Below are 21,083 nucleotides of genomic sequence, written 5' to 3' on the forward strand. Positions count from 1 at the left end.
CTTCCCTCAACAACCGAACTAGATACTTATAAATCATTTACGTCACAAAACTCACGGAAGACTTAGATGAACTACATTGTTCCCCATAAATTAGGTACCAAAAAAATTCATTGATGGATCGATTCAATGTTACATCCTTAAAATGGAGGACCTTAAGGTTTGAAAAGGTGATAAAAAAAAAAGGAAGTTTGTGTTAGAGTGACTTAATTTTTAGAATATTTAGCGATTCACAACTAAAAAGACGGTAGGGCAATCCCTTTAACTTTGATTATGACGAGAGTTTAATAACAAGTTCACAAACTTTACACCTTAATACAGTGGAGATCCATGTGTTGGATTTTATTGAATCCCTAAAGATGTCCTACATGATGGACACATGTCATGTATAATTTATGATTTACAAAATATGGACTTATATGATGAAGTATCCAAATCTATATGAATATTTTGGTAATTAGAAGTTATTTTCAATTATAGTTTAATTCTTATGAGAAATTAGAATCATTGTCCAATTAAGGAAATCGTCCTCTTCCCCTTTTCTCTATATATACATTAGTGTTAGAGAAAAGATTTAGGAGTGAGAAACAAGTTCTCATTTTCCATTCCACACGCTTCATTCATTAAAGCTATAGATTAAGATATGTATGTTTACGTTTAATTATTGATATATAATTAATATGATGTTGGTGAGTTCATGCGATTCAAGATACTTGGTTTAAGTTTAGAATATGTTTACACAATGCACTTAAATGTGAGACGATTGTAATCCTTGTACATGTTAGCGCACGCTTTTCGTGGATTTGAATAATGGAAAAGCAAGACCATATAAACAAAATTCACAAACTTCTCCTTATATTTGGTGAGGGACCACCCAACACTTTTTATATGCCCTACATATCATTTCCTTAATCAACCAAAACACACAATAATTGAATGACAAGTCACCCCACCATTTAGGAGAAGTCAATTACTAATCGCAATCAAGCTCTAGGAGCGTTAGTAGCTTCTTACAAACTTCTATTTGTTTTCTTGGTTCTGTAGATAATGTATCATCATAAACAATGGTCAATTTCTTCAAGACTCTCATGCATTCTTCAAAAAAACTTGACGGCACATATCCTATGCTCATAAGCACAAAACACCTAAATTCAATTGATCGGAGATGTAATTGTGTTAGAGTGTAATTAACACAACCCCGAAAATAAATAAGATCTTAGAAGCAATGTAACAAGAACGCTACGTGTTTAAATTAAATAATCACACAAAACAACCTAATAACGCTAAGAATTTAACGAGGTTCGACAATATTGCCTACGCCCACCAAAGCACACCAATTTCACTATTTTAAAGATGAAAGCTCCTACAATTAGCTCTCTATCTCTCACTCAAAGCCTTGATTTCCTTTAATTGAAATCGAGGCAAATCAAAACAAATGTTGATTCTCACCCTCAATCACGATACCAATTCCACGAATGATAAAGCACATATTTATAGGCTTTTCATTTACCTTCAAATAGTTGCAAATAGTTGCAAATAGTTGTACCTTTATTGTTGAATTTGAATCCTTATATTTAAGGGTCTTAGACATGACTTTGAGCTTCCGCCAACCTCCTTTGTTGAATGAAGTTTTACCACGCGGATGAATATAGCCTATCACTAATCTTCAATTCACAATGTAATGATTTAGCTCCATATGTAACTAACAATCCTCCCCACTTGGAGACTGAAGCATAACATCTTTAACTCCCCGCGAAACTTGGTAGACGTCATTCCCTTGATTTCACGATGAAGACCTACCGGGTTGAACACAACTTCAGTTTGTCAATGGTGACCCGGTTTGGTTGGGGCATATTACCGAAGTTCTTACTCCTGAATATTTTCAAGCTTTTAGAACACCATCTTCCAGAAGTGTACGAATGAAATGGTACCTCCTGGTCTATATGCTTCGCTCTCGAAACGAAAGCAGTTCTCTGCAAGATGAATCGCGACTGGATCAAGCCAACGTGATAATGTACTATTCTCTTGTTCCCTACCCAGCCCTCCAAAAGACCTTGCAACCAAATCATCTCCCTCGCTATAGCTTCCTCGTGGATTGGCATATTACCTAGCCTCCTCGCTGTCGATAAAGCTACTGCCTCTTATAAGTTAAATTTACTAACATCTGTAACCTGAAAATACTGCGAAGAAAAACTGGTCTCAAAAGATACCACTAATTCCTTTAAGTTACAAATCTCTCGAAAGACTTTAACTGCACTATGCCCCATAAATTCGGTACCAACTAAAGTTTTTGATTCGTCAAGTAATGAGGGTAGCGTATGTATGGAATACACATGTACAAAGTTACAATCCAATGTCAAGGATTTAAGATTCTCAGCACCTATCTTCATCTCATTATCATAATCATCGCCATCTTCATTGAAGCAAGAAACATCTTCTATGTATAAGCTCTTAAGTAAAGGAGCAAATACAATGATATTCATGTTCCACCATCCGCACTCTTTGCAATCTAACTCTTCAAGGAGTAAATTAAATGTGACTTCTTCGAATCGGTGTGTCACAAGTATTTGTAAATTCTACATACTCCAAATGCAAGACCGTAGCGCTTGAAAAAGATCAAAGCAGGAAGTTTGTGTTCAAGCGATTTCATTTTTAAAGTAGTTAGCGATTCACAACTAAAAAGACATTGAGGCAATCTAATCGATACTCGATCTCATTTTTATAGTTATCGATTCACAACTATAAAGACATTGAGGCAATCTATTCGATACTTTTGAAAAATTTAATAACAAGTTCCTTTAACCGACACCACACATCGATCCACGAGATTAACTTGAGACACAACAGTTCAGTTAGAAACTTAAGGGAAGAACTTTTGTATATTTGAGTCATGGAAAAGCGAACTCTATAAACAAAATCTGTAAACTTCTCTTTAATTATTTGATCTTCTCTTCCTTTAGTAGAATGCAAGAGATTATCGATTATTTGATCTTCTCTCTTACTTTTAGTAGAATACAAGAGATTATCGAGGAGAAGTCCTGAACCCGAAGTCGAAAGGTACCTCCATTTTGTTGATAATATACTTGCACCAATGCATCTTTTGTTGGGAGAAAAGAAGAGTATGTGTTTGAAGAATGACTTCGTGTAAAGAAGTCGATATCTTCCGTTTCACCACCTTTTAAGTTTCATCGCGAATTTATCGTGATCAAGCTAATCAGTTAGAACCGCGGGTAAACTTTGTCTTATTATAGGGGGCTTTATAGGGGCCGAATGTGTTAGTTGGGAAGATTTGGTCATCAATTTTCAAATTCCAAGAATACCAAATGATGTTCATTGGAACTCCAGGGCGTGCGAGTTCGCCTACCCTCATCCCTACGATGGATATCCACCGGATAGCCCGGCCTTTTCACGGTGGAGAATTACATACCGTTGAGAGTACTCACCGGCTGGCATGCATAGACTATAGAGTGACTCAAAGAAATGAGTTTGCACATTTATCAATAAGTTGTGCATTTGACATTCAATTTAGACACCCTCGTTCCCAATGAACATCATATGGTATTCTTGAAAATAGAAATCTTGGCTTCCCAATGAACACCTTCATCCCATAAATCTATAAGCGCTGGGATGACTACGCTCTAATCTGATTAGCTTTGATCCCAGAGGAATTCATGATGAGCAAACAAAAGGTGATGAAACGTGAAGATAAGCTGACTTTTTTACCTGAAGTCACTCTCCAACATATACTCTTCTTTCTCTCAACAAAAGATGCAGTTGGTGCAAGTATATTATCAACAAAATGGAGGTACCTTTGGACTTCAGTTCCAGTTCTCAACTTCTCTGATAATCTCTTGTATTATACTAAAAGCAAGAGAGATGATCCAATAGTTACATAGAAGTTTGTGAATTTTGTTTATATGGTGCTGCTTTTCCATGATTCAAATCTACAAAAGGTATGCCTAATATGTAAAGAGGATTACAATGCGTCTCACATTAGTGCATGGATCTCCACTGTATTAAGGCGTTAAGTTTGTGAACTCGTTATTAAACTTTCGTCATCATTAGAGTCAAAGGGATTGCCCTACTGTCTTTTTAGTTGTGAATCGCTAAATATTTTAAAGATTAAGTCACTCAAACACAAACTTCCTTCTTTGATCACCTTTTCAAACCTTAAGGTCCTGCATTTTAAGGATGTAACATTTTCTTGGGACGAATCTCAGCCGGCTCAGCAAGTCACTTTTAGCTTACCGGTCTTTGAAGAGTTCCAAATTAAGGCGTGTCTATGGCTTTACATGATTATAACTATAGTTGCTCTTGTTCTTAAGAGCTTATGCGTAGTTGATACTTTCGGCACTCTTGACTGTCTTGATGATGAATGCTATAATTGTGAGATGAAGATATTATGTGTTGGGGATCTTAAATCCTTGACATTTGATTGCAACTTTTTACGCGTGTATTCTTTGCATAAGCTGCCCTCATTGGTCGATCCATCAATGAATTTTGTTGGTACCCAATTTATGGGGAACAATGCAGTTCATCAAGTCTTCCGTGAGTTTTGTGACGTAAATGATTTAGAAGTATCTAGTTCGGTTGTTGAGGTAAGTCTTCAACTTTTTTAGGTTACAATTCTTTCTATTTCTTATGACTCAATTAACAGCTAATGCATTGGTACTTGGTAAATCTAGGTTCTCTTTCGTCCAGAGATCTCATCCATTATGCCTAACCTTCTCAAGGTGATCAACCTGGAAATTAATAAAACATATGATGGACTTGACGGTAGTAGTCTGATATGCTTACTCTCTGACATGCCCAATATTGAATCTCTTGTTTTTTCTGATGTAAGTAATTCAACAGAACTTCCCTCTTATCTTTTATTGGCCTTAGTGCTAAAGCGTTTAGTTTTGATTTATGTAGACACATTGGACTTTTGGAGTAAATTTGCAGATACTACCAACACTTCCCGTCGTTATTTGCAATGTCTCGAATCAATCAATTGAGGTGCTTTTATGTGGATGAGGATGAGAATGAGATAACGTGTTGTTGAGTATTTGCTGAAAAATGCAAGAGTATTGAAGAAAATGACAGTCATTTCTTGTTCTGCTTTATATGCTGATCCAAGAAAACAACTAGAAGTTACCAAGAAACTACTAAGGCTTCCTAGAGCTTCAGATTGTAGTGTGATAGAGTTCTCCTAAATAGTAGAGGCTGGCAGGGTATTGCTGCCTAGGGAACTTATATATAGGCAAATGATCAAAAAGTATATACTTAGTTTACTTACTGTTGGACCTGTACGTGGTTGAATCTTTTGTTATTGAAATGTCGTATGGCATGCTTAAATTGATATAAAAGAATAATTGATATTGGCTAGTAGACAGCAATAAGAGTATTAGGCAACGGTTTTTATCTCTTTTATCATTTTCAACAGCTGAATGGTTGTATCCGTAAGGAAATAATGGCTTTTGGTTGTATGTCTACAGTCAGAAGTTCTGACGCCTTGATAACTTGTGTTTGGAAATAATGACGTACTAGTATAGACGTGTTCTTGGTAAAATTGGATTTTAATTAGTCGCCAATAACTAGTTTAGTCGAAGTAAGACACTGGACATGATAAAAGCTCAACTTCTGTTGGAAAATCTCTGGAAGTGAGAATTTGCTCCAAGGCACTTAAGAGCAGAGATTTCCCTGATCATAAATTCGTCATGTTGATGCAAGGGAACGGTACTCAAAATATGCAGAAATCTTGGGAATACTAAATTTCTTGTGGAGATGAACCGTTAAGATTTAGTATCATTTTAGGGAAATTGTGTATTCCGGTAATCCACCGGTTATTAGGGAAGAGACCCTTTCTTGTTTGAGTAATGCTGAGTTTGAGTTTGCTTCGCCGCCCAAGGATTTTAATGGGATTGATAGGAATTTGATTGAATGTCGTGCGTTTGAGATTCTTGAATGGGTGCGTAATGTGAAGAAGTTGGCTTTGGAAGGACTTTACATTGAGGTATGATTTGATTCAATTTGGTTTAGTTTTTATTTGTGTCGTTAGATGATAGTGTTATTTGTGTTTGTATCGATGAGATGAGACTTGTTTTGTTTGTATACTTAGTTTTTGACTAGGCATCAAGAGTTATTAGCGCGTTTGCCTACTTCTTGTGCTACTGTGAAGCATTTGAAGCTTGATTTGTACCCGGATAAAAAGCCGGTCGAAGTGGTAATGTTCTTGTTAAGGAGATATCCTAACTTGCAAACGCTTTGTATATCTATCAAGGTATTGTTAATTTCACCAAGTTGTTTACGTCTATGAATAATGCATTGGTTATTTGGTTCGTTATATATGAAAGTAAACGAAATGTGTATTATTGAGCAGACACCTAGTCTTACGAGTATGGGCAACATGGGAGGACAAATACCATTAGAAGAGTTGAATAGTCAGAGCATGTTGAAGTGCCTTAGAAAAGTTGAAATTAAGTACTTTGGAGGAAGTGGGAGTGAATTAGACCTTGTGAGATTTTTTTTGCTTGAATGGGGAGTGCGATGAAGGAAATGGATATTACCTACTCACACACAAGCGAACAGATAAAGCAACCCGAACTTTTTAAATGACATGGTACTGGCTTTCACCAAAGTTTCTCCTGATGTGGCAATATCATTTTTAAGTGAATCGCTTTTGCGTGATTATGCACAGATATATATTGCTTGTTGACTGGATGTATGTAGTCTTTCAAACTTTTTGGTCTAGAACTTGAAGTCACATTCAAGAGGTATAGTACTTTGTACTGCCTATATATGTACATTTGTCTTATTTAAATCTTTTTAATATATACATATTAGATATTCAGATAGACTTTATATTTTCAGTTCAGATTTACTTAAATCCCAAGTTTTTATGTACTCTTCTTGATTATATGGGTTTTTTGAGATTTAAAGGGGTATCTTGAAGAACCTGGACGTTTTGCTTCAGTAGGAGTTCAACAGTTCAACCAACTTAAGAGTAGACAATCCTTGCTATTGAAGCCAACTAGGAAAGTTCAGTTATGCATAATTGCCTAATCCGGGGTTGCTACTTCTTACTTATGCAAAACCTAGGCTTCAAGCAGGACAATGAACTGGCAAACAAGGTTATTCTTTTTGTATAAAAATTGCATATTTGACACACTCATTATGAAATACGATTTAATTCAATGTCAGAGGATTGTTTAGGATTGTTTTAATTCAGTGTCAGAGGACAGTGCTCTAATTCAATGTCAGAGGATTGTTTAGGATTGTTTTAATTCAATGTCAGAGGACAGTGCTCTACTTGCAGAGTTTGAGTTTCAGAATTTATTCCAGGATTCATTCCATCGACAAGATAAAGTCCCTTAATGACAGGATTGGCTTGTTCTGCTTCCTTCTAGTATAGTGTGTCAAAACTTATATCCTATGAGTTTCATGCTACATTACATTTTATCAGTAAATGTTTTCCTGTTCACAGTTCTAAACACAAGGTTAAGCATTCCAGAGTGTTCGTCGTAGGCTCGTAGCGTTGTGATTCTTTCTGCTCGTAAGAGTCAGGTTATTCATTGACAGGTACTTATAGCAAAAAGTTTCTCCCAAGTAAAGATATCAATTGGATAGTAACCCAAAACATTGTGTTCAAGTCTGCAGCATACAGTAGTATACTGCGGCAAATATGTTTCCTTTTACCTGGTTCATCATCTGTTGCTCTAAGGAATGAACTTTCCAGCATTTTAGAGGTATACCTGTGTAAACTTCATCCTTTTTAGTTTGGGAAGGTATGTTTACCAAGGATCCAAAGAGCCTATTAATATTTGATTTGTGTAGGCAAATTTTCAAAACAAGTTAGGTCAAAGGTATTTTGTAATTGGAGTAATAGAACTTTTTCATCTCTTTCTAAATTTTGCTCAACTCTAGGTTCAAATATGGATAAGATAAAGGTCATTAATATGACAAGATTGACCTCTTGTTCTTCCTTCTGGTATGGCGTGTCAGAACTTCTTTCTAAAAAGAGTTGATGCTACATTGAATTGGATCAAATGTTTTCCTGTTCACAGTTCTAAACACAAGGTAAGCATTACAGAGTGTTCGTTGCCGCATTATGAATTTATGATTCATTCCGTTTGTAAGAGTGAGGTTATCTTCTTTGATAGGCACTTTATTTAGTTCATTCTTCAGAACATAGACTCCTTACTCATTATTATGGATAGGAATACAAGTGAGAGTCAACGGTCATCTCTTTTTCGTATATTGCTAATTCGAGGCACTACAGTTATTCTTCTGTAAACAACTTTATCTTCTGAATGAGCCTCAACCTTTAACCTTTTTGCCCCGTTGAAATTATGCATCATGTAGCGGTCTTCTAGGTGGATGAATGTTGAAAAGAGTAGCTGAAGTATTCCAGCTGCTAAGGCATTTCATAGAAAAGATGGTGAATCTGGATGTCCTGTGACTGAAGCCTTTCGGCTGGAAGTAACTGTATTGACTCTTGCTCAAATTCTGAAACAATAAGAGTAATCCAATGCTGCAATGCAGTATAGTTTTATATGGCTGTGAAAGCAATCGAGGTTCCAGGACAATATTGCTTTCACTATCTTCCAGTTAGAAGTTACCCAGAAATTGGATAATTTGATATTTCATAATCAACACTTACAAAATCTTGACCAGGGACTATATATCTAGTCCTTGTAACACCACAACGTCAGGCCACGTTTCTCGACTGCAACCTTATCTCATAAGAGTTTCATTACTGTTAGAATTCGGTTAATCTATATAATGTAGTTCCCTAAGAGTCTGAGACCCTAACTTAACCCTTCTCTATTTTATTTAAGAAACTTGTAATAATATAAAATAAAAACTTCTATCCCTACCATAATCTATCTCGGCCCTTTGAATCTATCATTGAGTATTATTGGACGATATTGAAGTACAGGCTTTGATCACCATAAGTGCATAAGAATGGAGATGGACAGGATCAGCAATTTGCCTGAACCAATTCGAAGCCACATTCTAGACTTCCTTCCAATGGAAGATGCGTTCAGAACCAGCATCCTTTCTAGACAATGGAGATATGTATGCTTTTCACTTTCCAATCTAACTTTTGATCAACATTCTTTCATGCAAAAGAACTATGGAGATTTTGCTTGTTTTGGTCTTCCCCCAGACATCAGTTTAGAGACCCTTTTGTCTCTGCGCACTGCATCATTTACTTGGTCTGTAACCAGGTCAGATCAGCGCGCTTCTTATATTCATCCCGCACATAAAATTGTGGCAGGACTTCGTAATGTGACCGAACTATGCTTATATGATTTCTATATTGAGGTACGTTTCAATTCTTTTTCTTCTCTCATGTAACATTTGGCAATAATGGGTTTGACAATGAGAACTTATATGAAATATCTGCTCAGGCTCTCACCAGCAGGGATCCAGTTTGTCTGCCTACATATTCTACTTTGAAGCATCTCCACCTTCATATGTTTCCCATTGAAAACCAAGTTCAAGCTGTTATCATCTTACTAAAAAGAACTCCTAATCTGCAGACTCTTGGTATCTATGTCATGGTAATACTAGAAATCTTATAAATTTTACATATACCATTATGAGGAGAATTGCGGTTTATATAGCTCATTTTATTTATTTTTTTCAACTGCAGATGGGAGATACAATGCAAGATACACTCGTGGAAAAGGAATATTGGCAACCACAGGAGTTGTACTCTGTGCATACATTGGATCATCTTAAATTACTTAAAATCGAGTCACTTCAAGGAACAGAGAGTGAATTTAGACTTTTGAGGCATTTGTTTGAGAATGGTAACGCCATAGAGAGGATGAATATCTGCTATTCAAAAGAAATGACTGAAGCCGGAAGAACTGATTTTAGCGAGAAACTAATGAAACTAGTAAGAGTTTCAACAGAAGTAGAGATATCAGCTGGTGACGACTCATATAAGCCCCACACCCACGTTTTCAGATGGCTCACAGTTTAGCATGGATTGTAACCCAAAAAAATTACATTCATGTCTGCAATTTTTTTCCTTTTTCCTGGTAACCTGGCTCATCATCTGTTGCTCTAAGAACATGCATGCAGTTTCGAGGATTGCTTACTTTTTTAGTTTGGCTACGTATGTTTAACAATGATGCAACGACCAATAACATTTTGTCATTCGTTTTGCAAATCAGCTCATTACGTCTGCAAATCAGCTCTGCTTGGATAGCAACGCCGTGATCATACTAAAAAGTTATTTGTCATGGTTAGTCCTTTATCTATGTTGTCTAACCTATGCCCTTCCATTAAGTTTTACATTCATCAGATAAATATTACTGTGCAAAGGATTTCTACATAAGCTACCGTCTATATGCTAGTTTTCTTTACATAGTTGTCTATAAGCTATATATACAAATAAATTAAATGTACACAAATAATTTCCTTAACCTAACGTCAACTCAAATAAAAGAAATTTTAATCTATTTAATAAAAAGGGAGCCATCCAATTGTTGTCATTGTTTTTCAACAATTTGTGACACGGTGGAATCTAGGTGTTTGAAGGGGGGTGCATCCAGTTTGCTATTACAGTTCAACATCCAATTTACTTTCTTGATGGGACAACACACTATTTAAAAAATACATCTAATATGAATGGGCTATTTCGTGATGGCTATAGCCTATATGAATGGGTCTAATGGGAAAATATGCCCGTAAAATACAATAGATTGTCGTCACTACCTTGGTAAATTTCTCTCAACAAAGTTTAAAATTTCAAACCAATATATAGAAGAGGATCCTTTGAATATCAACATATATATTTTTTTTTACAAGTAAAATGGAAAGTTGCAACCGAATTTTGAGAGTCAAAATGTCGAAAATTTCATTTAGTGTCAACCTTATAAAACCTCAGGAAATTATCGTCGCACAACTTTTTTAGTGTATAACAAGTAAATTCATATATAGCAAAATGATAATACATAAGTCTATCATCTAAAATTCATAAATTTTGTTTTCCTAATTTAACGTGTGTTTCCGATTAAACTTCCTAATCATATAATCTGAATTTTTCGCTTGCAAATTATCTTAAATTAAATGAACCGATACACCAATATAAGGATGTGAGATGTCGAGACAAATATTTTTATTTTATTTTCAAACGGTCAAACTTTTTTTGTGAATTCATCGAATTGAAGATGGACCGTTGCATAAAATTAATTATTTTTATAAACTACCAATTAAAATCCAAACAAATGGAGTAATTGTAGAGATGGATATTAATAGCATTATAAGAAAACCAATTATTAATTATCATACTAAATTACTAACGTAACTTATTACGAAACTCTTCCTATGTCTTATTGCATATATTTCTCCTCTATATATATTGTTCACAAACTCTACTTATTGTACCACCGCAATACATCAACATAACCAGTAAAACAAAAGACTGAGACGACGTAGAGATACATCATATCATGGAAATGTTCTCAAGTACAAAATTAATTTTTGGACTACTGTTGGTTATGGTAGGGTTGACGATCACATCAGCAACAGATAAAAAATGTTGGATTAGTGACCAATGTGGAGATGAACTAGACATACATTTGGCTGAGAGGAGTTTGAATGGTAGTTTCAGTTGTTGCAGTGAAATTGTAGTTTCCAATCCAGAGAAATGTTGGGGCAATCTTGTTAACTATCTGGAACGTACTAAGAATGAAAAAAATATTAAGTGGGCACATCATTTTTGGAACCAATGTGTTGTTATCGTAAACAACAACAACAACAACAAAAACTCTGCACCACTTCGCTCTCCTTCAATCCCACCATCCTCATAATTACGGCGGAAAATTTTGATGATGTAATTTCACTTTTTTACTATTGATCGAATATATATAGTAAAATAATATTCATATTTTAAACGGTCTCAGCTTTCCCTTTCCCAGTTAGTATTCTCAGTGTGGACACAATATTTAAGTTATGCAAGTTAAGAGAATAAGGATCCAACATCAGAAAACATTAACTTATTGTTTACTAAACAATAATAACCACCAACAAATAATCTCATGGGCTCGACCATTAATTAAATAGTTTTAATTTGCCTATATAAAGTGTGTGCGTGTGTGTGTGTGTGTTTTTTTGTTGGTTACACTCTTTCATTTAATCATTCTCATATTGTTAATAAAATCCATTTTCCGCATAAATTATTGAATTTGAAGTAGTTACACACGAGAAATAATAATAGTTACAGGAGGCAAATGTATCTTGTTAGGAGAAAAACTTATTCACGCACGCAGAGTTTAAATTTATTTATTAGTTAAATTTTGCGAAAACCCACTTGTATAATCTTGTTAGGGGTTAATTAACTTCAAAAACCAATTTCACAAATATATTGTTAGATATAAAAATAACCGAATGGACTCAAGTTTACAGTATATATGAGATTTTTCTTTTTCACAACACAGAAAAAGAAGATTGAAGAATACATCGATATGATATTACTCCCGAACATATCTTGAGGGAGATATTTAGTATCTAAGAATTTTACATAAGTGTTGGACTAAGTACATTCAACACATTTTGGTGCACCTTCACATTTTTTTATGTTTTTTATTTTTTATTTTTTATGTTTTCTGAAATTTAAGTACTGATTGTGTCAATATATAGACGCCCGGTATTATTTCGCATTTAAAGTAGCGCCTACAGTGCTGCCGAGAATGAGAGGTGTTGGGTTATCAGTGTCATACGGCACGGACACACCCTATGTACAATAAATAACATCAATTCGAGTTAGGGGGTTTGTGTACGTTGACTTTGGTCGGTCTTTTGAAAGTCTAAAGTCTAAATAGAGAACAGGCTCATAAGATAGAATTGAGGATTAATTTAGTTTCTAATTTGGGTCGGTAGATAATTATGACTTAATGACAAACTGGATTGACCACTGCTGAAAGACGATATTATCATCATTTAAGTTTTTATCAGTTAAATCAAAATCTCATGTGACTTTTCAATTTTGTTTTTGAGCCTCAACACACTCACATTTTGTGTTAGGACTAACACGAGAAATTTTATTTGTTTCATGTTGTACACATGCATATATAGTGGTGTTTGCATGTTTGTTATACACATGCATATTGATATGTGCATGTATGGACGTGTGGTAGTAGTGTTTGCATATTTGTTGTACACATGCATAGTGGTGTGTTCATGTGTAGTATACACATGCATAGTAATTCTTGCATGTGTGTTATACACATGTATAATAGTGTTTGTTTGTGTATTATATGCATGCATAATGATGTTTGCATGTGTGATATACACATGCATAATGGTGTGTGCATGTTGATATACACATGCACTACATATCATACATGTATAGTGATGTTTGCATGTTTGTTGGACACATGCATATTGGTGTGTGCATGTGTGGTAGTAGTGTGTTTGCATGTGTGTTATGCACATGTATAGTAGTGTTTGCATGTGTGTTATATACATGCATAATTATGTTTGCATGTATGCTATATACATGAAGTATAATGAGGTGTGCATGTTGATATACATATACAATGCATATCATACATGTATAGTGGTGTTTGCATATTTGTTGGACACATGCACATTGGTGTGTGCATGTGTGGTATTAGTGTTTGCATGTTTGTTGCACACATGCATAAAGGTGTGTGCATGTGTGGTATATACATTCATAGTAGTGTTTGCATGTGTGTTATGCACATATATACACATGTATAATGATGTTTACATGTGTATTATACACATACATAATGATGTGTGCATGCTGGTATACACATGCAGTACATATCATACATGCATAGTAGTGTTTGCATGTATATCAGAGAATATCATAATTGATATTAATAAAAAATAACTTATTGACGTCAGCCCGAAAATTTCCTTATAGCGAAATTATTAATGATAGATGCCGATGTCACTTGTTTTGTCCTAAAACGTAATTATTGATCAACGAAGCCTAAAACCGGGTCAATTTATATGTTTGGGCATAAATCTATGAAGTCTAAACATTATTAAGTTAGGCCGAATGCAAATTATACGGACTTTTGAAAGAAGCCCATGAAGAATTGGTTGAATTTTCTTCTATTCAGTGGATCCACGGGGGTCTTGAGATTTCAGCCTTTAATTGGATCATCTAGCATTCTAGCGTGGTTATTCCGGCTAAGATGATAACAAAGTACAAATGGCATATGTGGACAAGTCCACTCCACCTAAAAGTTACGAGTTTGTTGCATATGATCTGCTTCCAGCTAAAAAATGGACATTAAAGGTTGTGCAATTGTGCTTCGGTTTGCCTGTGCAAAATTCCCTGTGTAAGATTGATCTAAAATATACTAGTTTTGAATTAAAAACTATGTCGTGCTCTTGGTAAAATAGGATATTAGTCGTCAATAACATAGATTACTACTATAGTCAAAGACTCAAAGTAAGAGCACTGGACATGAAAGCTCAATTTCCATGGGAAAAATCTCTGGAAGTGGGCCTAAGTCATGTTGATGCAGGGGTACTTAATATGCAGAAATCTTGGGAATACTAATTTCTGGTGGAGTTCGTCTACCCAGAGGAACTCCACCAGCCACATTCTGCTGTCTAAATTGAATGTCAAATGCACAACTTATTGATAAATGTGCAAACTCATTTCTTGAGCCACTCAATGCACGCTTAACGGTGAGAACTCCTCAACGGTATGTAATCCTCCACAAGAAATTAAATTAGTATTCCCAAGATTTCTGCATATTGAGTTGTAACGCCCCAAAATCCATATAGCTATCACCCGCCCGTCGACAATCCAGATTTTTGGAGCAAATGCAAAACAGTCAAATCAATATGACACTTGCATTTACAAAGGTAGAATCAAAATCCTTAGCTTCATTAGGTCAAATCGATTTACCATTGGAGGAAATTAAATGTTGTTTACAACCAATAAATGAATAAATAAGGTTTAAGACTTAATGAGTCCTCCACTTATTACAACTTGAAAAGAATTAAGATTCTAAGAACCACTAACTAATACGCTTACTCGTCACTCCAGATTAAGTCAACGCTCACCCGAAAAATATATAAAACAAGGAGTGAGCTACGTGCCTAACAAGTGAAGTCTACAAACTTCCATTGTATAAAATATATAGAGATCATCTCAAATGTATACATAACACCAAATAAGGACACATACACATATAAGTAGGATTATCTAACATTAATGAAGGATATACCAACGCATTCTAAATAAATACCTTGCATCCGAAAGTTGTGTACTTAGTATTGACAAGAAGACTAAGGGAGAAACCAACTCATAACCAAATAAGCTTGCAACAACAATACGTTAATTATATATAATACATGTATTGCACAATAGCCGCATTATGGTAAACCGAGTAGTATCATCCCCAATTCTGGTCTACTACCAAGAGTATAAGGTATAATATGGGTTAATACAATATATATGCACTTGCCATATAAAACAAGGATAGTTTATCAACAAAGAGTAAACAAGTAATACACCACCTATTTATCCGACATGGGAAATCACTGAAAGGAACAAGATTATCATATATAGCATGACATAAATTCTACAATAGTATTCAAGAGAATTAAAACATGTGATACCCATTTATTAGAACAATAATGTTATACAATATTGATCATACTACCCATTCTCAATAATCAATCCTATTCTAGAAACAAAAGAGAGTTATAGATATCACTTGCCTGGAATAAAAGATGAACTAAAACAATATTACTCCTCCCCTTAGAAATGAATCAGCACACTAGTTTCTTCTTTTCACCCACCAGTCTTTGCTTGTTTGTTTTGAAAGAATAATTAATAGAGTCCAAAGTATTTTTCTTTCTTTCTTTTATCCTTTGTAATTAGCCCCTTTTCTCTCTCACAAACTAGCCCACGCACAACACTCTCAACTAGTTTTCAAATACCAAGTCAAACCACTTCTCATGTTTAGCAACTATGCAAACTTAAGTCCACCATAACTCATGGGTAGGGATGTCCATTCTCGCCTCAAACCCAAAACCCCCAAAACCAAAAACTCAAGACCAACCCCTCGCCGAGTCCGACAAAACCCGAACCCGAACCCGCACCGAAATACATAGGGTCGGGTTTGGTCACACTATCTAAACCCGACCGACCGAACCCGACCCGATAATTTGGCCCTAAACCCGCTAAAAGGGTTAAAAGCCCTCAAAACCATATCCGGCATCAACCCAACCCAAAACCCGGTTATATAGGCTAAAAATGCCCACCAAAACCCTAACCCGGAACCGCACCATAATTCCCAACAACTATATTTTCATTTATTATCTATTTATCTTCAACAAACTTTTAGTCTTTTGCTTCATTACTATTTACTTTTGGTCTTCAAGACAAATTACCTTTGACCGCATTCCTTTACTACTCTCTCTCCTCCAACAACTCTCCAAGAACAAGACAACCCAATCACACGCTCATGATGAAGAGATTGGTGGGTTTGATGGTGTCCGCTAAGTTTGCATTCACTCAAAAATTTGCGACACTCCTCAAATATCTCTTTCTAAATGTGGTCACCAAGGCCGAAAAAAAATCAACAGTCGGATTCACACCACCACAAAAACCTCAAACTCCCAAAAGCCATCAATCTTATTGTCAAATCAATGCGTCGATTCACACCACCACAAGAAGTCGAAACTCCCAAAACCATCAATCTTATTGAAGTTATTGTCTTGAATTGCTTCTTTTGCTTGGCTTTGGTCTTTTCTTTTTCTTTTCAAAAAAATGCAATCCCGTGTTTTGAATCTTTGATGATCACGCCGCTTTACGATGTTAAAGTTAAACGGATCAAATCCATAAAAGAAGATGGCTTTTGATTAATTAGATGAAAAAGAGGTTTTTTCGAGATCTAATAACCTAAAATAAAGCGTCCTAATGAAGAGATTTAATATTCTTTTATTTCATATATTTCGGTTTTACCATACCGAAACCCGAACCCGAACCCGACGTGCACCAAATATAGGGTTAGGGTAGGGTTTGGTCACATGTATCCAACAAATACGAACCCGAACCCGACCAAGAAAAGAATAGGGTCGGGCCCGGGTAACCCGATACCCGTTCAAAACCCGAAAAATCGGGTTCGGGCCGGGTCGGGTACCCGTTTGGACATCCCTACTCATGGGCCAAATTTAAAATAGCCCAAATAGAAAGAATGAAGCCCAAACCAGTAAATAAGCTCATGCATACTATAATACTTTAATTACATAATTTTTACTCCTTATTTAGTGTCATACAAACAATGAATACTTAGAATATAGTATAAAATTATACGGGATATTACATGAGTACCCCTGCATGCATCCCCCACTGGCTTCATCAAGTTAAATACCGACGGTTCCAAGCTAGTTCAAAATTCAAATTCACATGTCTCAAATCTAACTGGAAAACTATGTAACGACTAGGGCGCCACTGTTTACAGAGTCCATACGATTGGATCAGAGATGAAATCTTTCAATTAATATATCGATTACTGAAATCTCATTATTCCGACCAACAGATTAATTGACACAATAAATTCCAAAAACAAATATCAGCACTAACAAGGTTTCGAGGCAATACCTGTATCAGCTGATAATCTCAGGACAATACCTGTATCAGTCTACAATTTGCTCCAAGCCTGTAGCTACTATGTTCACACTTCACACTCAGCTTGGTTTCTAAGGGAGCCATAATTATATTCACTATATGAGTAGCTCTTCTTGGTTACCAGCCGTACTACTGGTACTAGTGGCGTCAGGCATCTAAAAGTCGGACGGATTAAGTTGAGCATTGTATCTGAATCTCACAAAAGTTGCAAACAGTTTAACAAATAACAATTATAATACAAAACTGTCATTCAGATCGACACTCAAGGTATCAGCAAAAATGAGATTCTACCACTTACTGTCCACATAAACTATCAAACGGCCAAACCCTCTATATCAGATGTAGATCACTGTGCAAGTTAAATCATAATGGTACTGAGGATAGAGAAGAACAACGAACGTACAACAAAGTAATTACCATCGAGCCTCATAGACCAACTTTTGGTGCCTAGAGACAAGTAAAGCAACATTCATGAACTGATTGACTATAATAGCTTAGTATATGAAGCGTCGTGGGACTCGTGGCGCAACTAGTACCCCAAGAAGGAAACAACTGGTGCAAACCTCTATCTCTCAAAAGTGATTGCTTTTCTTTGTTATTCCATACGGATAAGTGAGAACACTTGCAATTTATTTCAGTTGGTGAAAATTGAAGGATATAGATCCATCCATCACAAACTCAAAATGCAGTACACTAAATCATTTGTTAACAGACACCAAATATAAAATAATGTTATAGAACATATCAATTAAGCAAAGATTCTGCAACAAAGAACTTCTCAATTCCCTGTCCCCACTCCCTATAAATGGGGCGACTGATGTAGAAACAAGTCAACAAACATTCAGGAAAATGCAATTACACTACGCGCTGAGAATCTGGGAAGTGTTAGTAACTTTTTACAAACTTCCAATTGTTCGCTTGGATCTGCAGATAACTTGGCGACACAGTTGATAGTCATTTTTTCCAAGACTCTTGCATTCTGCAGCAAAAATTTGATGATACATAGCTCATTGTCGTACCGATATAGACTACTGAGTTCAACTGACTTCAGGTGTGACAAGAAATGTTGGGGAAATGTTGCCAACGTAAGAAAATTTTCTCCCAAAGTACAATTCTGAAGTTCCTATATCAATCAAAATCAAAATGTTAGCATGGTAAGGACATGGATCCTAATACATGATAATAATAAGGGGAAAACTAAAGAGACTTACAATGTTAAGAGATTCAATATCAGGCATGTCGCAGAGTAAGCTTATCAAATGACTACCATTAAAAGGATTAATTCCTGTAACTCTCAGGCGGGTCACGTTGGAAAATTTAGGTATATTGGTTGAGAGTTCTGGACGGAAGAGAGCCTTGAAATAACAAAGAACAAGTCATTAGTCATTACTCGTAAATGAGAACTGCAAAGAAACAAGAAAACTTACTTCAATGAGATCACGAGACAGTGTTAAGTCCTTCACATTACAGATCTCTCGAAGAAGATTGATCACACTGGGACCATAATCTTCGGGGGAATCTAAATCGACTGATGCATTAACTATTGAAGGTAGGTTGTGCAAAAAATACATACATGAAAGACCACTGTTCAGCACCAATGATATGAGATTCTCAGCATGAATCTGCATCTCACAATCATAAGCAGCAACCATATAGGTAGAATGATCATTTATCTCTAATCTCTTAAGCAAAGGAGCAAATATATTGATAGTTTTGATCTTCAACCATGCACATTCTTCCATTTGGAACTCTTCAAGGAGTGCGCAATTAAAACTGACTTGCTGAACCGATTCGTCGCAGCAAAATCCAATAGAATGAAAATGCAGGACCTTAAGCCTCGGAAAACTAATTGAAGTAGGAAGTGTCAGACCGTCACTGAAATTAATCTTCAATATCTTTAGTGATTCACAGCTAAAAAGACATCGGGGGAATGCCAAGGAATCTTCCAACATAATTTCAATAATTAGTTCACGAACTTTACGCCTTATAACAGTAGAGATCCATGCATTAACGCGAGATGCATCAAGATCCCCTTCACATGTCAGACAGAATTTTTGCAAATCTACCTCAGGCAAAAGAAGCACTCTATCCACAAAATTCATGAAATTCCTCATAACGATTGGATCCCCACTTGTTCGTTCATTCGAAAACAAAAGATGATCACAGATGTCGAGAATAGGGACTGATGTCCAAATGTACCTCCAGCTTGTTGATAATATACTCGTACCAACAGCATACTTTGTAGGAAGAAATGAGAGTATATGATGAAGTATCTTACCAGGTAAACTGCTCAGCCTATCTCTAGTCTCATCGCTTGCACCACTATTATGTCCTTCAAGCAACTTCTGCCTTTTAGATATCGGGGTCGAAGTACTTGCATCCATGACAAACTGAAACTTCAAATTACACAACCCTTCTAAGTTAGAAAAGTACAAACAATATGCTGAAACTAACGCATAACAATCGGCTCACCTTTTTTTGCATAAATGTTCAACAAATACGATTGTGTAACACAGACTCTTTTGTTATAGAAGCATAAATTAGACGTTTTCATACCTATTAAAACTTCCATGAAAAAAAAATCTCCCACAAAAGTCCTTCCCAAGTAAATTTTCCCATTAACACTGTTCTAGTTGGTGGTGAAGCATTCAATTATATGCTCTAATTCATGAAACATCCACTAAAAAGTGCAGTTTACATGAAAGAATCCCTCTAACCATAAATATTATATGAACAGTACAGTTAAAAACTACATTTCTGGTAACAAAATGCTACCCCCTAGCAACTACAAGCCTTCAACACTACTTCAAACCCATTAATTTAAAACGTCCTTGCAGTAAATATACACCATATAATATTTAAATGAACAAAAAAAAAATGTCACCTGATATTTTGGCGGCATGGAGGCGGAAAATTGAGATGGGAGGCTTTGGAAAACAAGTTAACTGCACTACACATTTCAGTTCTTGCCACTTGCAAAGTAAATATAACGATATTTTGGATACCTACCGATTTTTGAGAAATTGTGATATTTTCAACAGTTCCCAGGCCAGCAATACACAAACTACTGTATGAACTGAGGAGACAACTACCACTTTTAGACAAGTGAACAAACATTCATGTATTTGATTGGCTAAAGTAACATGGGTAATTTCCCAATTAGTAACCCATAATGTCAATCTGTTCCCAAGTAGTAACCACTCTTCAATTTTGACTTTTCAACCTCACTTTTGACACTTTTGCCCTTCTCCCTTTTTTCAAACAATGCCCACGTGGACATGAACACTCTCTCTCTACTGCAACACTCTCTCTCCTTATTTGAAGTGATTTGATGGGTGTGTGGATAGATACCATAGATTATCTTAGAGATGAAGAGATGCAAATGAACGGTCACGAACGCATCTGTGGTTTAAAACCATCGAGATTCGTAAACATTAAGATGGACGGTTATTTACATTAA

General features: G+C 35.7%; 2 protein-coding genes across 9 annotated transcripts; one reads left to right on the forward strand and one right to left on the reverse strand.

Moving 5' to 3' along the window:
- The first annotated feature begins 3,892 nt into the window (after positions 1-3,892).
- On the forward strand, positions 3,893-10,162 carry LOC147478537 (putative F-box/LRR-repeat protein At3g44080). Of its 7 annotated transcripts, none has more exons than XM_086583806.1 (6): positions 3,893-5,992; positions 6,098-6,259; positions 6,359-9,057; positions 9,149-9,306; positions 9,393-9,545; positions 9,638-10,162. In XM_086583806.1, the coding sequence occupies exons 3-6, from the start codon at positions 9,048-9,050 to the stop codon at positions 9,971-9,973; spliced, it is 657 nt and encodes a 218-aa protein (XP_086439932.1). In that variant the 5' UTR covers positions 3,893-5,992; positions 6,098-6,259; positions 6,359-9,047; the 3' UTR covers positions 9,974-10,162. The 7 variants fall into 7 exon arrangements, with proteins under 7 accessions (XP_086439932.1, XP_086439933.1, XP_086439929.1 ...); XM_086583807.1 differs by having other exon boundaries at positions 9,210-9,306; XM_086583803.1 differs by having other exon boundaries at positions 6,359-6,752; positions 6,911-9,306.
- An 8,145-nt stretch (positions 10,163-18,307) lies between these two features.
- On the reverse strand, positions 18,308-20,730 carry LOC147478538 (F-box/LRR-repeat protein At4g14103-like). Of its 2 annotated transcripts, none has more exons than XM_086584499.1 (4): positions 20,508-20,730; positions 19,051-20,019; positions 18,835-18,978; positions 18,308-18,746 (listed from the first exon to the last, which is right to left on the reverse strand). In XM_086584499.1, the coding sequence occupies exons 1-4, from the start codon at positions 20,523-20,525 to the stop codon at positions 18,465-18,467; spliced, it is 1,413 nt and encodes a 470-aa protein (XP_086440625.1). In that variant the 5' UTR covers positions 20,526-20,730; the 3' UTR covers positions 18,308-18,464. The 2 variants fall into 2 exon arrangements, with proteins under 2 accessions (XP_086440625.1, XP_086440626.1); XM_086584500.1 differs by having other exon boundaries at positions 19,051-20,013; positions 20,508-20,656.
- Between the last annotated feature and the right edge of the window lie 353 nt (positions 20,731-21,083).

The sequence above is a fragment of the Coptis chinensis genome, chromosome 9 (genome assembly GCF_015680905.1).
Source record: "Coptis chinensis isolate HL-2020 chromosome 9, ASM1568090v1, whole genome shotgun sequence".
NCBI classification, from domain to species: Eukaryota; Viridiplantae; Streptophyta; class Magnoliopsida; order Ranunculales; family Ranunculaceae; genus Coptis; species Coptis chinensis.

What these genes read in the sequence shown, in the direction of transcription:
- LOC147478537 (XM_086583801.1), top strand. Translation starts at nt 8,944, where the DNA reads ATGGAGATGGACAGGATCAGCAATTTGCCTGAACCAATTCGAAGCCAC. An exon ending in TATATGATTTCTATATTGAG is followed by an intron (nt 9,307 to 9,392) that starts GTACGTTTCAAT and finishes ATATCTGCTCAG; the next exon opens with GCTCTCACCAGCAGGGATCC. An exon ending in CTCTTGGTATCTATGTCATG is followed by an intron (nt 9,546 to 9,637) that starts GTAATACTAGAA and finishes TTTCAACTGCAG; the next exon opens with ATGGGAGATACAATGCAAGA.
- LOC147478538 (XM_086584499.1), bottom strand. An exon ending in TGTCTCGTGATCTCATTGAA is followed by an intron (nt 18,979 to 19,050) that starts GTAAGTTTTCTT and finishes TGTTATTTCAAG; the next exon opens with GCTCTCTTCCGTCCAGAACT. An exon ending in ATATTGAATCTCTTAACATT is followed by an intron (nt 18,747 to 18,834) that starts GTAAGTCTCTTT and finishes TGATTGATATAG; the next exon opens with GAACTTCAGAATTGTACTTT.